Genomic DNA, 16,128 nt, shown 5'->3' with positions numbered 1-16,128 from the left:
ATGCTATCCCCACTCCCTGGAATGCTCTTCCTTAGGATCTGCTGTCAAAATTCTCGTTCTTCTAGCTCGTAGTTCTGGTACTACTCCTTCTGTGATTTTCCTCAAGACAGAATGCTGTGTTCCTTCCTCAAGCTTCTCTATGCTCTCAAGGGCAGGGACTGTGACGAATAATAGAATGGTAGGTTCTGTTTACTGAGATGACCCAACCTGTGCCAGGTGCTGTGTAGTCACTCTGTTATCTCATTTAATCCTCACAACAAAGCATCATTATTCTCAGTGGACGGATGAGGAAACTGAGGTTCTCAATAATGCCACATGTCCTGGGGCCCAGAGCAAGTAGGACAGCTTGCATCCTCTCTTTTCATCCCCAGCATCTTGTAGAGAGCCGAGCCAGCAGGTGTTTATCACCAAACGCATGAAGAGTGCCTGTATCCCATTAGTCAACTTCAAACCTACCTTCTGTTGGCGTTGGCAGGCCTGAAGCACCGTGCTCAGCAATGTCAGCTTTTATTATCATCGCTTTCTGCTGATGTCACAGTTGCAGTGAGAGCTGACCAGTTACAGGGTGGGGCACACAGAGAAGTGGGTAAGTACGCAGTCATTGGGGTAAGCACACAGTCATTGGGGTAAGCACACAGTCATTGGGGTAAGCAAGCAAAAACGGGATGACCCCTAGGATGCAGTACAGGAGGTCTGATCATCAGCAGCCAAGTATGGCTTCTGCTACCCCAGTCCATTATCTGGGGGTCCCAGGGGTTAACCCAGCTCCCCTACCAGCTTGGGGGATAGTGGGGTAGAATTGAAACACATTCTCCTGGTACCTGTGACCCAACCATGCCCAGCCCCCAAACTCCATGCTGGTCCATGGGTTTTGAATCTGCATCTTTTACAAACTGTACTTTTTTTTTTTTTTTCCTATTCCTGACTTGTCCTGTCCCACAAGCCACCTTCGAAGTGAAATACCCACATGCGGAGCCCGAGGAATGAGCGCCTGGCCTTTGAGTCGGAGCTCTCCTTGCCACCTCCCTTTTCCTTGCACTGTTGTGCAAGACGGGCGGGTACACCTTCTGGGGCAGGTCGGATCAAGGCCAAGGAACTTCCTGAGCGCTGGCAGCCGCGGGCGGGGCTGGGGGCAGGGGAGCAGGGGCGGGAGGAGTGCTCCTGGGCGTCGCCTACCGGCCCCGCACGTCCTTCTCGGTGTGGCTCTCTTCCCAAAGGGGGTAGGGGAAGGTGGGGGGCGTTGACACCCAGGCTGGAACCCCTCAGGCACCCCCGTCCTTTCAGACGCCCCCCCACCAGCGCCGTCTCTTTCTCCGTTTCGGTCACTGTCCGGTGCGCCCTGCTCCCTGTCTCCCTTCTCGGCCTCGCTTTCTCCGACCGCCTCTTTGTTTCTGTCTTGCAGGCGGTCCTTGCATACCCCGGCCCCTGCCCCGCCCGCTCGCCAGCCACCGAGGAGGGGGCGGGGCTCGAGTCTGGGGGCGTGGCCTGGCGGGGCTGGGCTGGGTTGGGCGGGGCCGCGGGCTGGGGCGCGAGGCGGAGGCGGCCAGCTAGTGGACGGACGCTACTGGAGCCGGAGCGCGAGCCGGGCAGAGGCCGCAGCCAGGGGCGGCGGGAGCAGGGCGGGCCGGCTCCATGGCGCCAGCGGCGCCTGTCTGAGCAGCGCAGGCAGCGGCAGGCGGCGGCCGGATCGGGCCGCGCGGCTCCTCCTCACCATGGGGGACGTGCTGTCCACGCACCTGGACGACGCCCGGCGTCAGCACATCGCAGGTGAGTACGGCGCCGCGCAGCGCGGTCTGGGGGTCCGGCGGGGAGCCCCGGCCACGCCCCCATCCCTGCCTGCCTTCTGGGGTCTGCGGAGAGTCAGGCCCCGGGCAGGGCGGGAGTGGCCCAGGGCCAAGACCTGTTGTACAAGCTTGTTTCTCCTACGTCTGGGTGCCCCTTCCTGGCTCCTTCTGAGTCCGCCCTTCCCCCTCCCGAGGGGACTCGAACTTCCACCCACCCCTGGGAGCCGCCGGGTCTCTGGATTCCTGGACACACTCCTGCAGTCTGAGCTGTGGAAGAGGGTCGCAGCCTCCCCACTTCACCTTGGGTATCTCTGCCCGGAAGCGATCCGGGCCCACTCGGCCAGCGTGTCCTGACCTTCCCTGACTGTCCCAGCTCCCGGCTGGCTCTGGCTCCAGACCCAGTACACGTGGCCGAGGCTTCCAAGGGACTGGCCCATCAGGGTCTGAGCCTGAGCCTGGGGAGTGGGCCTAGGAGAGATGGGGTGCACAGGAGGGGTGGGTCAGAACCCCTGTCCCTGGCCTCCGGCACAGCTGGGTGCTTCCGCGGGCGGCTTGTTTAGGGGGCTGGTTAAGGCAAGAGCCCAGTCTCCTCAGCCCCCTCCTTCAACCGTGCCAGCTCCCAGCCCTGCACAGTGGCCGCTTCTCAGAGGGGCAGCTGCCCTCTTCCTCCCTGGGAAAGCACAGGGAGTGCTGTAGGGTCCTGGCTCCTCCTTCCCCAAACCCCAGGAATGGAGAGACAGGGTAAGACCCCCAAGCTGCCTGGGAAACTCAGTTCTGGGGGAGGCTGCCAGGGGGGAATCCCAGCGTCTGTTTCCCATCTGGGATCTCTTGGACAAGTCTCCTAACATCCTGGCCCCTTAGTTTCCCCTCTTCGAAATGGGGTGAATACTTTCTTCTTAATCGATTTAAGTGAGCTAATTCACATGGCTTACTTAACACAGCTCTGGTGTGGGGGAGACCCCAGTGTGTGGGGTGCTGATTCATGTGCAATGGTGGGGGCCAGTCTGTGAGAAGGGAGCCTGTTGCTCTTGGCTGAACTTGCCTCTGTCTGGTAGATCTAGCATGCTGTGCCTGCATACACTTACGATGTGTCCTGCCATCCTGTAGAGTTTCCACAGCTGTGTTCTGCCCACTCAGACCTCTGGAGAACAGGAACCAGGGGTCTCCCAATGCTGTGTTCCCACCCTAGCTGGACACAAAGATTTGTCCTGTGACTGGGGTCCTGGGCCCATGCCTGGAGATCCCCTTTTGTGCCAGGCAGGCCTGGGGCTGGCCCAACGGTGGGGGTGATGTAGAAGTGAGTCAGACCCTCTCCAGCATCAGACCAGCAGGGGGTTAAGTCCTGGAACACTTGTTTGTAGGACAGGCCTGGACTCTGGGAGGAGGAAGGCTGGGGCGGAGTCTTCCTGTCCCCTCCCTGTCGGTGGCAACCTCCTAGGGTTCTGTAACAGTCCATCCATTCACGACCTCCTCCTGGGGCCCTCTCACCCCCGCCTGGGTGGGGTGTGCTGCGCCTTCTTGAGGGGGGCGTTTACCCCCCCACACACACACCCAGCTCTGGCTCTCCCCCCTTCCTGCCTCCTGGGCTGAGAACTGCCACCTCGAAGGGGAGGAGACGGAGGCCGAAAAAGGTGAAGTGTCCTCTCCTGGGCAGGCTTGGGTTTGCTTTGTGGATACCAGGCTGGGTGGAAGAGGACTGGGCCCACTCAGAGCCTGCTGGCCTCTTTCTTCTCAAAACTTCAGTGCTATTAATAGCCCTCTTCAAATGCCTCAAATTCCTGGTCCAGGCTCACCTGAAGGGGCTCCTGCAGTACCAGGGGTGGGAGGGGAGGCAGCCAGCAAGCTTCCAGCCCCTCTCCCACGGGAGGAGGCTGCCTGAGAAATAAACCTCTGGGGATCCTGTCGCATCCTCCTTGCCCCTCCCACGGAGCAGCCAGGGCAGCGGGGCATTTTCCTGCAGGACAATTAAAATTCCAGAGCCCTCCCCCTCCAGCCCAGGGCTGCCCTCTAAAGAAGTCAGCTGTGCTCTGATTTCCGAGGCTCCATTCCTGTTCAGGTTCTGTGGCTTGGCCGGTGGCTCTCGGGGCTCCTTGCGCACCCCGAGCAGGTGAGTGCCAGCCTGCAAGTCCTGGCAGGGGTCAGGGGCGCTCCAGCCCATGGTGCCGGTTTTTGTTTTTTTTTTTGCTGTCACGGCACCTTTCATCCTGGAATTTCAAAGCTCCTGGCAAGCAGGGGCTTGTTCTCACACCGGCGGCCCCATGTGGCTGGTGGCAGGATGAGACTCTCCTTCGTTCATAGGGGAGTTTGCATGGAGGAAGAACCCTGGCCAGGGAGCCAGGAGGCCTGTGTAACCTCGGGCAGCCACTCGCTCTTACTCTGCTCTCTCCGGGTCTCAGTTTCCCGCTGTGACCGAACCAGTGTGCTCCCTGAGGGCCAAAGTCGCTTCCGGCTCTGAGGGCCTTGTTGTTGTTCAGTTGCTAAGTCGTGTTTGACTCTTTACTATCCCATGGACTGCAGGCTTCCCTGTCCTTCACTGTCTCCTGGAGTTTGCTGAAACCCATGTCCACTGAGTCGGTGATACCATCCAACCATCTCATCCTCTGCTGCCCCCTTCTCCTCTGAACCACCTGGAATGTTTCCCACACACCTCAGACTTGAGCCAGCTCAAGGTCTCCTAAATCTCCAGCTCAGGTGTCTAAATCTCAATTTTCTTATCTGTAAAATGGGAATAATGACATCATGCAAGTCTGAAACTTAGCCCAGTGCTTGGGACACAGTAAGTGCTTAGCAAACATCTGCCTTTGTTATCGAGATGGTTCTTTATTCTCTGTTCCCGAAAGGGGTCCGGTGTTTGAGTTTAAAGGGAGCAGTTATAGCTGTGGTTAAGGGCTTGTCCAGGGTCTGTCCAGGGTCTGGGGTCAAGGTTGATGCTGGTTTCCTGGATGTAAGAGTCCACCTGGGTTTTGGGAACCTGTGATTGCCTTCTGCATTGGCATATGTGTGAGATGGACATGGGTTCTCTGGAGTGGGTCCAGACGGCAGTGAGTGATGGGGGACCCATGTGACAAGGAAGGAACTAGGACGTGAAGAGATGGGGGGTTAGGCCAGCTCAGAGCTTCTTCCTGGTGCAGAGGCCAGGACAAGTGTGGGCGTTCTGGTGACTCCTGTCAGCACTGTGAGAGGGGTTCTTTGCATATGGTCTGAGCCACATAAACCAAGATGGGACAGGTGAGGGAGTGAGCTCACTGTTGCTCAAGGTATACAAGTAGGGGGTTGGGTGCTGCATTCATGGCAGGAAACCTGGCCCTGCCTGGCATGGAATAGTGGGGGATGGGAGGGGGGCTTCTGCCTCAAGGATGGCCTTAAAGGACTCGACTGATGCTCTGGAAATTCTCTTGACCAGGATGAAATTGTGGTCAAGGAACTACCTTCCCCTCACTGCCTACATACACACAGTGCCCTGAGGTTTATTACCTGAGAGCGCTCCTGCTGAAGTTTGCCAATGCCTGCCCGCTTCCCTTCTGCTGGCCTCACCTTTCCCGTTGCTAATTCTTTTATTAAATAGCAGCTTTATTGAAACGCAATTCACCTGCCAGCCAGTTTGCCCATTGAAAGTGGACCAGTCAATGGTTTTCTGTATATTCAGGGTCGGGCAACCATCCCCATGATCAATTCAGAACCTTAGGTCACCCATGAAAGAAACTGTCTACCCGTGAGTCGTCCCCCTCCCCCCTCCCTTGCTTCTCCTCCAATCCTTCCCAATTCTAGGCAACCACTGCTCGTGTTGCGTGATTGCAAAAGGAACACACAGACAATTTGGGAGTGGAGAAGTGAAAAAAAAAATGAGAGCTCCTCCACGTTCAGTCGCTCTCCCCAGAAGAAACCCCTCCAGATTGGTGTGTCCGGGTCTCCAAACACCCATGGCTGTGTACATACACATTTAGCTCTGTTTACAAAAAGAGGTCCCATGGTATATTTCTGTGGTTTGACTTTTATCCCCTCATCAGTATATTGTGAGCATCTTTCCATGTCAGAACACAAGCCTGCCTCCTCCTTCTGATGGTGGGTTTCCTTTTGTGCACGGCGCGATTTGCTTATCCAGACCCCTGTCAACCAACGAGGGGTTGTTTCCAGTGTTTTGCTAGTAACCATGGTGCTGCCCGAACTGCCTTGCACGCATCCTGAGCCAGGTTCCCCTATCAGAGCAGTCTCAAAACGAAAACACCTGAGTCACGTTTTGATGGATTGACGCAGAGCCTCTGAAAAGGCTCCCTCCTGACAGCATGTGGTACTTCAGTCCCAAGGATTATCACCCTTTTGGACCATCAGATATGAGAAAAGGGGGTATCTTTTTAATTTATTGAACAAAGTAATGAATATCTTTTTTTGTTTGTTTTATGAACTGATTTTAAAAGCCTGCCTTTCCTCCTTGGGCCGCGGTTGTGCCTCCCAGGAGTTTAGCGGTGGAGGCTGCGCCTGTCCAGGTGTGTGGTATCCTGATGCTGCCCCGGGCTTTGCAGGGAGACCACCAGGCCACCGGAAGCAGTGCGCCACCCCCCTCCCCTTCTGTGCCTCAGCTGCTGCCCTTAGCTTAGGTCTGGGTCAGCCCCTGGAGGTGAGGCGTCTGGGGAGATTCTGCCCTGCCCTTGTGTCTTCTTACATAATGTGCTTTTGTTGGCGTTGACCCTGCCCTCCCCCCTCCCCCCAGCCTCCACTCTGTTCCTTTCCCACCGCTGGGGCCCGAGCTCCGCCTCGCCTGCTCAGAGCTGCCTCCCACCTCACCCCTCCATCCTTCCCACACACGCTGCCAAAGAGCCTTTCTGGACCCAAACTGGGCTGTGGGCCTCCCTCCCTGCCGCCTGAGGAATGAGGTTTAGAGACAAAACTAGGAGAATCAGTCACCACCATCCTGCAAGAATTCATTCTTTAGTGGTATTTCCCTTCTGTGCTTATTGTTACACACTGCTGAGACCGTGACTCAATTCGTGCCTTGCTCCTTGATGGATTAAACGATGTCTAATAAACATCTCTCCCCGGTCATCAGAACCTCCCTGGAAGCATTTCCCCAAACCCCATCTTGTTCCGCCCAAGGCCATCTGTGCAGACGTTTTTCTTAGCCTTTTCCCCTAAGGCAGGACATCGCCGGGCTCCCCTGTGACCAAATAGGTGGTTTTCAGGGGCACACTGAGTCGCTGTGTTTGTCTCCTTTCCTGCTCCGGTCAGCTTCCCTACTGAAGAGAGACTCATCCACTTGCCCTCCCCTCCCGCAGCCCACAGCCTGCTCCCACCAGCCTGGGCATTTCGAGGGAGGTCCATTCCTGGGAGCCCCCTGACGCCTCTAAGCATCTTTCCTTGAAGAGTGGGCTCAAAGAGGCTGCTGGTGAACTGGGGGTGGGGGGGACCACGGACTGATGTCCATGGCATCTGGGTGTGACCAACCGTATATCTCCTGCTGCTTCTCTTGAGGGCAGTCCACTGATTTGTCTCCTGCCAGAGGATGAGAAGACAGAGGAAGGAGGGGCCGCTCCTAACCTGTCCGCTTAGCCCTTGTTTAACTGAGCACTTATTCTGTGCCAAGCCTTCCTTTGTCTCTTTGAATCTACGCCCTCCACCTCCCTTCCAGCATCTTACTGGCCATGGTTGGGAGCACAGGGACAGAGCAAGTCAGTGGCCAGGGAGACAGCATGGAAAAGGGCCCAGAGAGAGGCAGGCGCTGGGGAGAAGGCGGCTGGGAAGGGAGGAGCCGAGTGGGAAGAGCGGCATGTGTCAGAGGCCCCCCTCCGGTCATTACTCAGCCCCGACTCAAGTCTGTCTTTGGCCAGTCCTGCCCTCCTGCCGGCGCCCCCTCCTCCTCCTCCTCCGCAGACCAAGCTCATGACTCACTCCAGCCCGGGTCCCCTCCTCACAGCATCCTTCTGCGGTCGCAGAAATTCCTCAGCTGCTTTTCCTTCCCCTACCCCGCCCCCACCCACTTCCCTGCCTGGGGAAGAAGGGTTTTCTGAAGCCGGTGCCGGGCAGCGTTGGAAGCAAAGATGGAGGTTTCACACCCTCGAGGGTGGAGCCGAGCCATGCCCCCGCTTCCCGGTCGGATCTTGGGGCCTGAGTCACAGAAACGCTGCAATCTTTCTGATCACGCCGATTTTTCAAACTGGAAGAACAGGAAGTGCCCATCTCTCCAGGGCCCCTGGTTCCACCCCCAGCCCGGGAAACATCTCAGTGTATAGTGTAGATGTGCTTGGGTGGAGGGACCTACCTGGTGACACAGCGGATGGTAAGACAGAAGAAGCAGGGAGTCCCGGGCAAGGCTGCGTAGCAGACTGCTTGGGTTCGAGCCCGAGCTTTGGCACCGGATGGCAGATTGGCCACCCTCTCTGAGCCTCTGTGTCTCCCTTCTGTAAAAGAGGTTGACAGTGCGGGTTTCTCAGGGTATAGAATCAAGAGTGACAACCCCTGCCCGGTGCATCCCGGGGCTGGTGAGCGATGAGAACACAGCACGTGGTAGCTCTGATGACTGACACTTCCCGGACAGACATGGGTCAGGCCTGTCCTGCAGCCTCCGTCCCCCAGGCCCCTGCCATGTGCTCCAGGAAGTTGGCACGTCCCAGGTTGAGGAGCCCCCAGACTCTGGCCCTGGACAGCTGTAGCGGTCAGTAGGCACCTGGGGGTGGAGGGCTGAGACAGGCTGTGCTGACGCACGGAGTGGCTCAGTGGCTCACAGTCAACAGCGTTGCCTGCGCTGTGTCCAATGTTGGGCAGGGCCCAGAGAACAAACAGGCAAAAGACAGATGGGAACGTGCCCCCCTCGCCTGGCCATGTGTCCAGGTTTACTTGCTTGATCTGGGTTTCTGTTCGCTGATGGCTCTTACGACTCTGACCGATGGCTCTGCTTCGCTCTGTGCCTTTTCTCTCCATCTGTGAACCCAAGATCAGGATCTACTTACAGGCATTCTCTGCTCTGAAGATCCTTTCCTTGTGGTCTTGAGATGCCTCCTAAAGGCAGGGCTGGGTGGGTTTGGATGTTAGAAGTTGAAGGGGAGGGTCCCCATTTGTGTGTCTGTGAGACCCCACAGGTTCTGCAGTGGGCTCTGGCCCCAGACACACTTGGTCATTCTTTTATTCATTAACTCAATAGTTATTGATCTCCTACTGTGTGCCAGGCACTGTGCTGGATACCAGGGGCATACCGTGTCCCAAGCTCTTCCACAGCCCCTGCCCATGTAGCACTGCCTGGCTGGCTGCCCCTCTGCAGGCTGAGGGGTATCCTCAGGGGGCAGACCTTCAGTGGGAAAATGTGAGGGGTAACTGGTCCAGTGGGTGAGGAGGGATGGGGTGAAGGAGGGAGCCACAGGCGCTGGCCTTAAAGAAGAGGGGACCTTGTCCTGAGTGTCCTGGGGAGGCCTAGGAGGGTGGGTGAGAGGAGGAGGAGAGCCCAGTGGTGAGAGGGGTCCGAACCGGTATGGATGGGGTATAGTCAGGGTGTGTGTGTGTGCGTGCGTGCGTGCGTGCGTGCGTGCATGCGTGTGTATTTGACTCTGTGTGTATGTGTATATGGGGTGATGGGGCAACAAGCCTTGGTGATGGTGATGTGTGAGGTTGGGAAGACCTGGTGCCAGTTCTTGGTCCCGTGGGATTGATGGACCCCATCAATTTGTTTTGGGCTTCCCCCGTGGCTCAGCAGTAAAGAATCTGTCTACAGTGCAGAAGACGCGATAGATTCAGGTTTGATCCCTTGGTTGGAAAGATCCGCTGGAGGAGGGCATGGCAACCCACTCCAGTATTCTTGCCTGGAGAATCCCATGGACAGAGGAGCCGGGCGGGCTATAGTCCATAGCGTCATAAAGAGTCGGACACGACTGAAGAGACTGAGCACATAGGTTTTATTGAGGTAATCAGTGGTCCTGCAACCCTGCTTATCATTCCCCTGATTATGGGAGACTCACTCCCTTCGTCAGCAACTCTGTGTATGAGAACCTTTTCTTCCAGGGGCAGAATGGGAAGAGGTCTGGGCCTGGATTCCGAGGACCTGACTTTGAGATCTTGTCTCAGTGGCCCTGTCATTTGGCAGATGATGTCCCTTCTCCGGACCTCAGGTTCCTTATCTGTCAAGTGGGTCTGCAGTAGCCTGGACGTGCTAGATGGTTGTGAGGCATCAATGGGATGATGTCCCATTGTCATCAGTCTTTCCTGTTGTGTATCGTCTGTGACAGGATGTTGGCTGAGGGAGTCCCTCCTCTCAGGAATCAAAAGTGCAGGGCGTGGGCCGGGGCGCTGGGGTCAGGGTCCATATGCAGGGCCAGGGACTCCAGTGGGTAACCGGGCACCTAGGAGGAGCAGAGGAAGAGTGAATTGTAGTTTGGGGACTTCCCTGGACTTCCAGTGACTAAGACTCCGCACTAGCAACGCAGAGGGGTCCAGGTTTGATCTCAGGTCAGGGAACTGGACCCCACATGCCACAGCTAAAGAGGCCACATGGTGCTGCAGTGAGGGTTGAAGCTCCCATGTCCTGTAACTAAGACCTGGTGCATAGATATACATAAATATGTATTTTTAAAAGATTTTTTAAAAAAAGAATGAATTGTGGTTCAGAAAGTGTGAACCCCACTTCCACATCCACACATCTGTGGCCACGCTGGCCACAGCTGCTGTCCCTCCTTCCCATGCCCCATGCCGAATGGAGCTGATTTGTGTCCAGCCAAGTTTGTTAAGCCAGAACCTTCTAGAACAGGAGTCCCTTGGGCCAGAAGCTACTCACCCTCTTGTGCTTAACCCGCCTCTAATCCTTCCCACCTGCCAGGAGCCATTTACAGGGGCAGGCTGGGAGGCGAGAGCCTGAGGGCTGGTGCCAGGCGACCTTTGGCAAGCCCTGTCTGGCCTCCCTTTGCCAATCTGTGCAGCAGGGCACAAGCACAGTCTCTAGTGGCTTCCTGGCTCTGACCTTATGGGAGCCTGTGGGCCTTGGGCTGTGTTGAAGGCAGGTGCCTAGCAATTATTTAGTGCATAATGCCATCTTGCTGTGGAGGGACATGCCTTCTCTGAGAACTGCCCTGTGCTGGGTAGAAGGGATGAAGCAGGGACACGAGCCCTGATCGCATGGGCCTCATGCCATCCAAGAAGCTTCCATCAAGCTGAAGGCAGTGTGGTTTGTGTTACAAAGACAGTGGGTCTTTATGTTTCCAAAGTGCATGTTGGTTTTAAACTTTGGTCAGCCCAACTCAAGAGGTAACACGTCCAGCCTTGACAAGGAGGCAACTGGCTTCTGCCCCAGAAAGCCCTGTGGCCTTGGGCAGGTTCCCTTCATAAAATGGGAAGGTGATCCCTGTGACGATTCTGGGAGGCAGTTGTTCCTGGCATGTGGAACCTGCTGGGTACATGGCAGCCCCCTTTTGGCTGAGTCCTGGGGGAGGAGCCGTATCCTTGGCCTGCCTGGGAATTCAGGAGTGATGGGACTTCTAGAGGGGAGTGGGCTGACAGCCGCACTTCTGTTTCCATTTTAGCTTTTGCTTTTTAGTTTGTGTTTTTGGAAGTATTCCCTGGAGGTGCGGGTGGAAAGGGGGAGAAAAGACAAACAGGACTGAAGCTTGGGGGAGTCCGGGCTCCGCTGGGCTGCGGAGCCGTGGTTAGCGTGGAAGGGGTGCTTGCGGTTTGCTTGTGGTCTGGGCTGCTCCGGCCACAGCGCCCCACTTGCCCACGTTCGGAGCTTGCCGACCGGCCGTGGCCGCTCTCCTTTCTCTGGCCCAATCCCTCCTCCCTCGTAGCCAGGAAGGCTCCTTTGTGGTCATCCGACCAGTTCCCTCCTCTGTTTTCGTAACTGAGTAAACTGAGGCCCGGAAGGAGGAGGGAGACATTCCCAGGGTCTCAGAGGACGGGAACCCGGGGCCCATTCCATTCCTGGACGCCCCAGACAGCAAAGACGAGTCAGGAAGGAGCGCCAGGCCTGGGTGGGGCCGCGAAGGTTATAATTTTGAACACAGAGTAAACAAACAAGCCCTCTGGCCCTCCGTGAGAGAAGCGGCCCTGTGCCGGCCTCACAGATAGGCCTGTCCACACGCAGACAGCGAGGTGTTGTGGAAGATTAAAAAAAGCCAAGCTCCCTTCCCCTCCACCCCCGCTGCCATATTTTAAGCTGCCAGGAAGAGGAAGGAGGAGAGACCGGACCCCCTGGGACGACCACTGCTCCGGCCGAGGGCACGCTCTGCAGTGTCGGCTCCCTGTGTGGCTTTTGGCAGGACACTTCCCCTCTCTGGGCCTCAGTTATCCCCTCTCTAAAATGGGGGTGATCCCTCTCTCAAGGAGAGGGAGGGCCGCAGGGTGATTTGTGCTGAGTGACTGAACACAGCGAGCCCTTACTCTCGCCCTGACCTGAGTCTTTGTGGCTGGAGGCGAGGCCCCTCTTGGGGCGGCAGGGTGACTTTCTCAGGCCGGCCTGCTCCTCCTGGGAGACAAACCTCCACTCTGGGTCAGGCTGTCGCTGGCTGACCAGCTCAGCTTTCCTGTTTTCCTGTTGAGATGGTGTCAGAATTTGGGAGGAACTGCTTCTGGGGGCCTGCCCTGAGGGCAAAGGGGCTGGGCTACAGTCGGGCCTGGACACCCTGCCTCCCTGGGTGGGGGCCCAGGAGACTTCCCGTATGAGGAGGGGGCAGAGCCCCTCCGCTGCCCCCCCCCCTTCTTGAGTACCCCCACTGTGGCTTCTGAGAGTCCAGCGCTGTGGACGGGAGTTCGGCAGGCATGGCCTCCGCCTTGGGCCTCAGTTTACCCTGTGGTTCAGTGAAGGAGATGGATGAGAGTCTCTGGAGGGCCCACTGGGCCTAGTTCTAGACCTGGAGAGGCCCTGGAGGACCCACAGACTAAGCCCACAGCCAGGAGCTCTGTTCCCTGGGGCCACTCTCAATAGCTGCGTTGGGGCCTCCTCTGGGCGCCTCCCCGGGGTTCTTGCCAGTGACATGAGCACCACGAGGTGAGGCCTCACAGGACAGAGCTGGCTCCACTAGCTGCTAGAACAGTTATTGTAGCTCTTGATGCCTTGGTTTCACCAGCTGTAAAATGGGAATGATGATATCACTTCACTTATATTAGCTATGATTTAATAATATAAAGGATAATTTGCATTATGTGCATTGATCAGTTATGTTTATGCATATTTAACACAGTGCTGGGCATAGTTAATGCTCAATAATCAATAGCTATTGTTGACATTTGTTAGTTTAAATTAATTGCTTAGCAGTGAGTGAATGAGTAAACATCCCGCAAGGTTTCCATCTCAAAGCACGAGATGTGATTTGGACCTGAAGTTATTTGGAAGAAGGATCTGGTGGGTGCTGAGAGTGGGCTCGGAGGGTGGGGCAGATGTGGGCAGGGTCAGGGCCCTGGCTGGTTCTGACTTCCCCTCGGCCCGGCTGGAAGGAGGGTTTGCCTTCTACCTCGTGTCTGAGACCGCAGGCCTGGAGCGCGTGCGGCCGAGCACACAGCTTCCTTCCTCCCGGCGTGTATTCCTCTCTGTCTGACTCACTGGCTTTGAGTCTTTTGTTCTTGTCCTTGAGCCCCAGGGGTGAGGCCTGGAGAGGCAGGGCCCAGGGACTCACTCTAGGATGGGCTGACCCTCCCCCAGCTCCTGACCGCTCTGCGCCCTGGGCCTCCAGGACTGAGCCCTGGTGTGACAGGTAGGGAACGTGACCCCTGGGTCCTGGTGTCCCTGCTGACTCACTGTGTGGCCGGCACTGGAGCACACCTTTACCCCTGGCCCTGCCCACCTAGAGCTCAAGGCTCGGCTGGCTGGAGAGATGCAGTATACAAGTGCTTACCAGCCAGTCATTAATTAAATAATTATCAGAGGGCACATCATGATGAAATGGCCACGCCCCTAAAGAACTTGCCTGCGTGGGCCCTGGAGGTGCTTGTCTGAGGGCTCTCTTGACAATAACTGTCTTTGGCTGCCCAGCTCAGCTTTCCTGTTTTCCTGTTGAGATGGTGGCAGCATTTGGGAGGAACTGCTTCTGGGGGCCTGCCCTGTGGGCAGAGGGGCAGAGGCCCAGGGACTCACCCAGGATCCCTCAAGTGACTCAAGTCCCTTCCCCTCTTGGTGTTTCAGTTCCTGGTCAGAAAAATGGACCCTTCCAGGACGGGTACTGTGACAGGCTGGGGTCCTGCCGCTGACCCCACCCAGGGCTTGGGTGGTCATCTGGATTTTAGGACAATGACCATCGGCATTGGGTGCTTCTATAGGCTGGGTGGGGAAGGGCTGCCCAGGGCGGGTGGTCCTTACCACCCACCCCCCACCACCAGTGGGAGTGATGGCAGAAAGGTGGCAGAAGCCCCTGGTGAATCCGCCTGGCCAGTCCACACCCTGAATTTACCTGAATGCAACCAGATGGTTACATTATAGCTGGGTTACAACAGAAAAAAAAAGGAGAGAAACAATCTCTGAAAGAAAGTGAAAGTGTTCGTCACTCCCTCACGTCCGACTCTTTGCAACCCCATGGACTACATAGCCCACCAGGCTCCTGTCCATTGGGATTCTCCAGGCGAGAATACTGGAGTGGGTTGCCATTCCCTTCTGCAGGGGATTTTCCCAACGAAGCGATCAAACCAGGTCTTCTGCATTGCAGGCGGATTCTTTACTGTCTGAGCCACCGAGGAAGCTCAAAACAATGTCTAGCAGTAGGTAATGTTCAATGGTGTAACGTGTGGCCATTGAAAGTAAAGATGAGCTGGGTGTCTGCAAGTGAATAGTAGGTCTGTGTAGGTATAGCAAAAAAAACGAAAGGAAATCCGTCAGTGTGTTAATAGAGATTTGGGATGGTGGTGGTGGTAGGATACTGGATTATTTAATTTTTTTCTTCCTTCTCTCTTGTTGTCTTTTGCATGGTTAATATGTCAAATAAAAAAGAATAGCCTGTAGTTTGGGAGAAAATTTTAGTATTTTAACTCCAGAATCAGAGCCATCTTGGCCTAATGAGAGCCTCCACGGGGTGGTTGCAAAGCACAAGGTGGTCCTGGAGAAACGGAGAGGACAGAGAAGGTTCTGGAAGTTCTGGGGAGGGGTAAAGAAGGTTCTGGAAGTGCTAGGGGTAGGGAGTTGTTAAGCTGGGTCTCGAAGGTCAGGCTGGATTTTGGCCACCAGAGTTGGGGTACAGACAGGTGCCCATCTGTGGAGGGGAACAGCCGGACTGTAGCTGGAGCGGGGGAGGCAGGAGACCGCCTGTTGAGTCCTTGAGAGCCCAGCAGGGGAATCGGGGAAAGGAGCCCTTTCTCATCAACACTTCTTAGCTGGACTTTAACAAGAGGGTTTTATTTCTGCTACTCTGGGGAAGAACAGTGAAAGAAAGTGAAAGTGAAGTTGCTCAGTCGTGTCCGACTCTTTGCGGCTCCATGGACTGTAGCCTACCAGGCTCCTCCGTCCATAGGATTTTCCAGGCAAGAGTACTGGAGTGGGGTGCCATTTCAGTAGAAAGTGTTAACTCTGTGTCTAGCCGGGAGATACCTGTGGCCGGGGATGGAGGAGTTGGGGTGGGGGAGGGGTTCAAGCCAGTGGTGGTGGATTGATTCCCCAGCACAGAGTCTTTCTGCACCAGGCTATCCCCCTGCAGCATGTAGAAAGGCTCCAGAATATTCCATCATGGACCCAATAGCCTGCCTTTTAACTTGCTCGGCCAAACCCCTATTGCTGAACAATAGGTTGTTTCAATAGGTTGTTCAATAGGTTGAACAATAGGTTGTTTCTGTTTCCCACTGTTGCAAACAGTGCTCTGTTGGACAGCCTTAATCATTTCCATGGGATTAATCCATCGATCCCATCATTGTTCTCAGTGCCAGGTCGTGTGCGGGTCTTGGGGTGCTCGAGCTGGGGAGGCAGCTTCCCATCCTCACGTAGAGCCTTCTCTGGGAGGAAGGACTCAGCATGGAACCCTAGCCAAGATTAGGGGTGGGGTAAAGACCTCTCTGGGACCCCAGGGAGAAGTGACCCAGACTTGAAGGATCATGGAAGGCTTGTTAGGAGAGGGGGTGTCTAGCTGAGACCCAAGGGATGAAGGCAGAAGAATCATAGGCAGAGGGTCATCTCTTCAGAGACCCAGAGCTGAGAGAGTGCGAGCATTTGAGGGAACCGGAATTTCCCAGAAACTGGGGATTATTGCCATGGTTCCTGCTGGCCATGGCAGCAGCACCTCCACGGGCACTGCACTCTGGTGGTCGTTTCTCACAGTGCTGGGGCCTCTGTCCCTCTGTAGGGCTGGGATGTTCTCGTGAGGGACACAGGAGCAGGGTGACGCGCCTGCCCCAGGTGACAGTCCTGCAGACACTCCCCCTTACTGCCCCAGCCCCCTCACCGTCCAGGCTCAAGGGTGGAGCC

General features: G+C 56.2%; 1 protein-coding gene across 1 annotated transcript in view; it reads left to right on the top strand.

The window, feature by feature from the left end:
* The first annotated feature begins 1,587 nt into the window (after positions 1-1,587).
* Positions 1,588-16,128, top strand: part of NIBAN2 (niban apoptosis regulator 2) — a 53,304-nt gene continuing 38,763 nt past the window's right edge. Inside the window, exon 1 of the mRNA XM_052648582.1 lies at positions 1,588-1,767. Coding sequence (XP_052504542.1) covers positions 1,713-1,767 — 55 coding nt within the window. The 5' untranslated portion in view covers positions 1,588-1,712. The remainder of the gene's footprint in view (positions 1,768-16,128) is intronic.

Source organism: Budorcas taxicolor, chromosome 11, assembly GCF_023091745.1.
Source record: "Budorcas taxicolor isolate Tak-1 chromosome 11, Takin1.1, whole genome shotgun sequence".
NCBI classification, from domain to species: Eukaryota; Metazoa; Chordata; class Mammalia; order Artiodactyla; family Bovidae; genus Budorcas; species Budorcas taxicolor.
The sequence above is the reverse complement of the archived record's forward strand: the minus strand, read 5'-3'. Positions and strand labels throughout refer to the sequence as shown.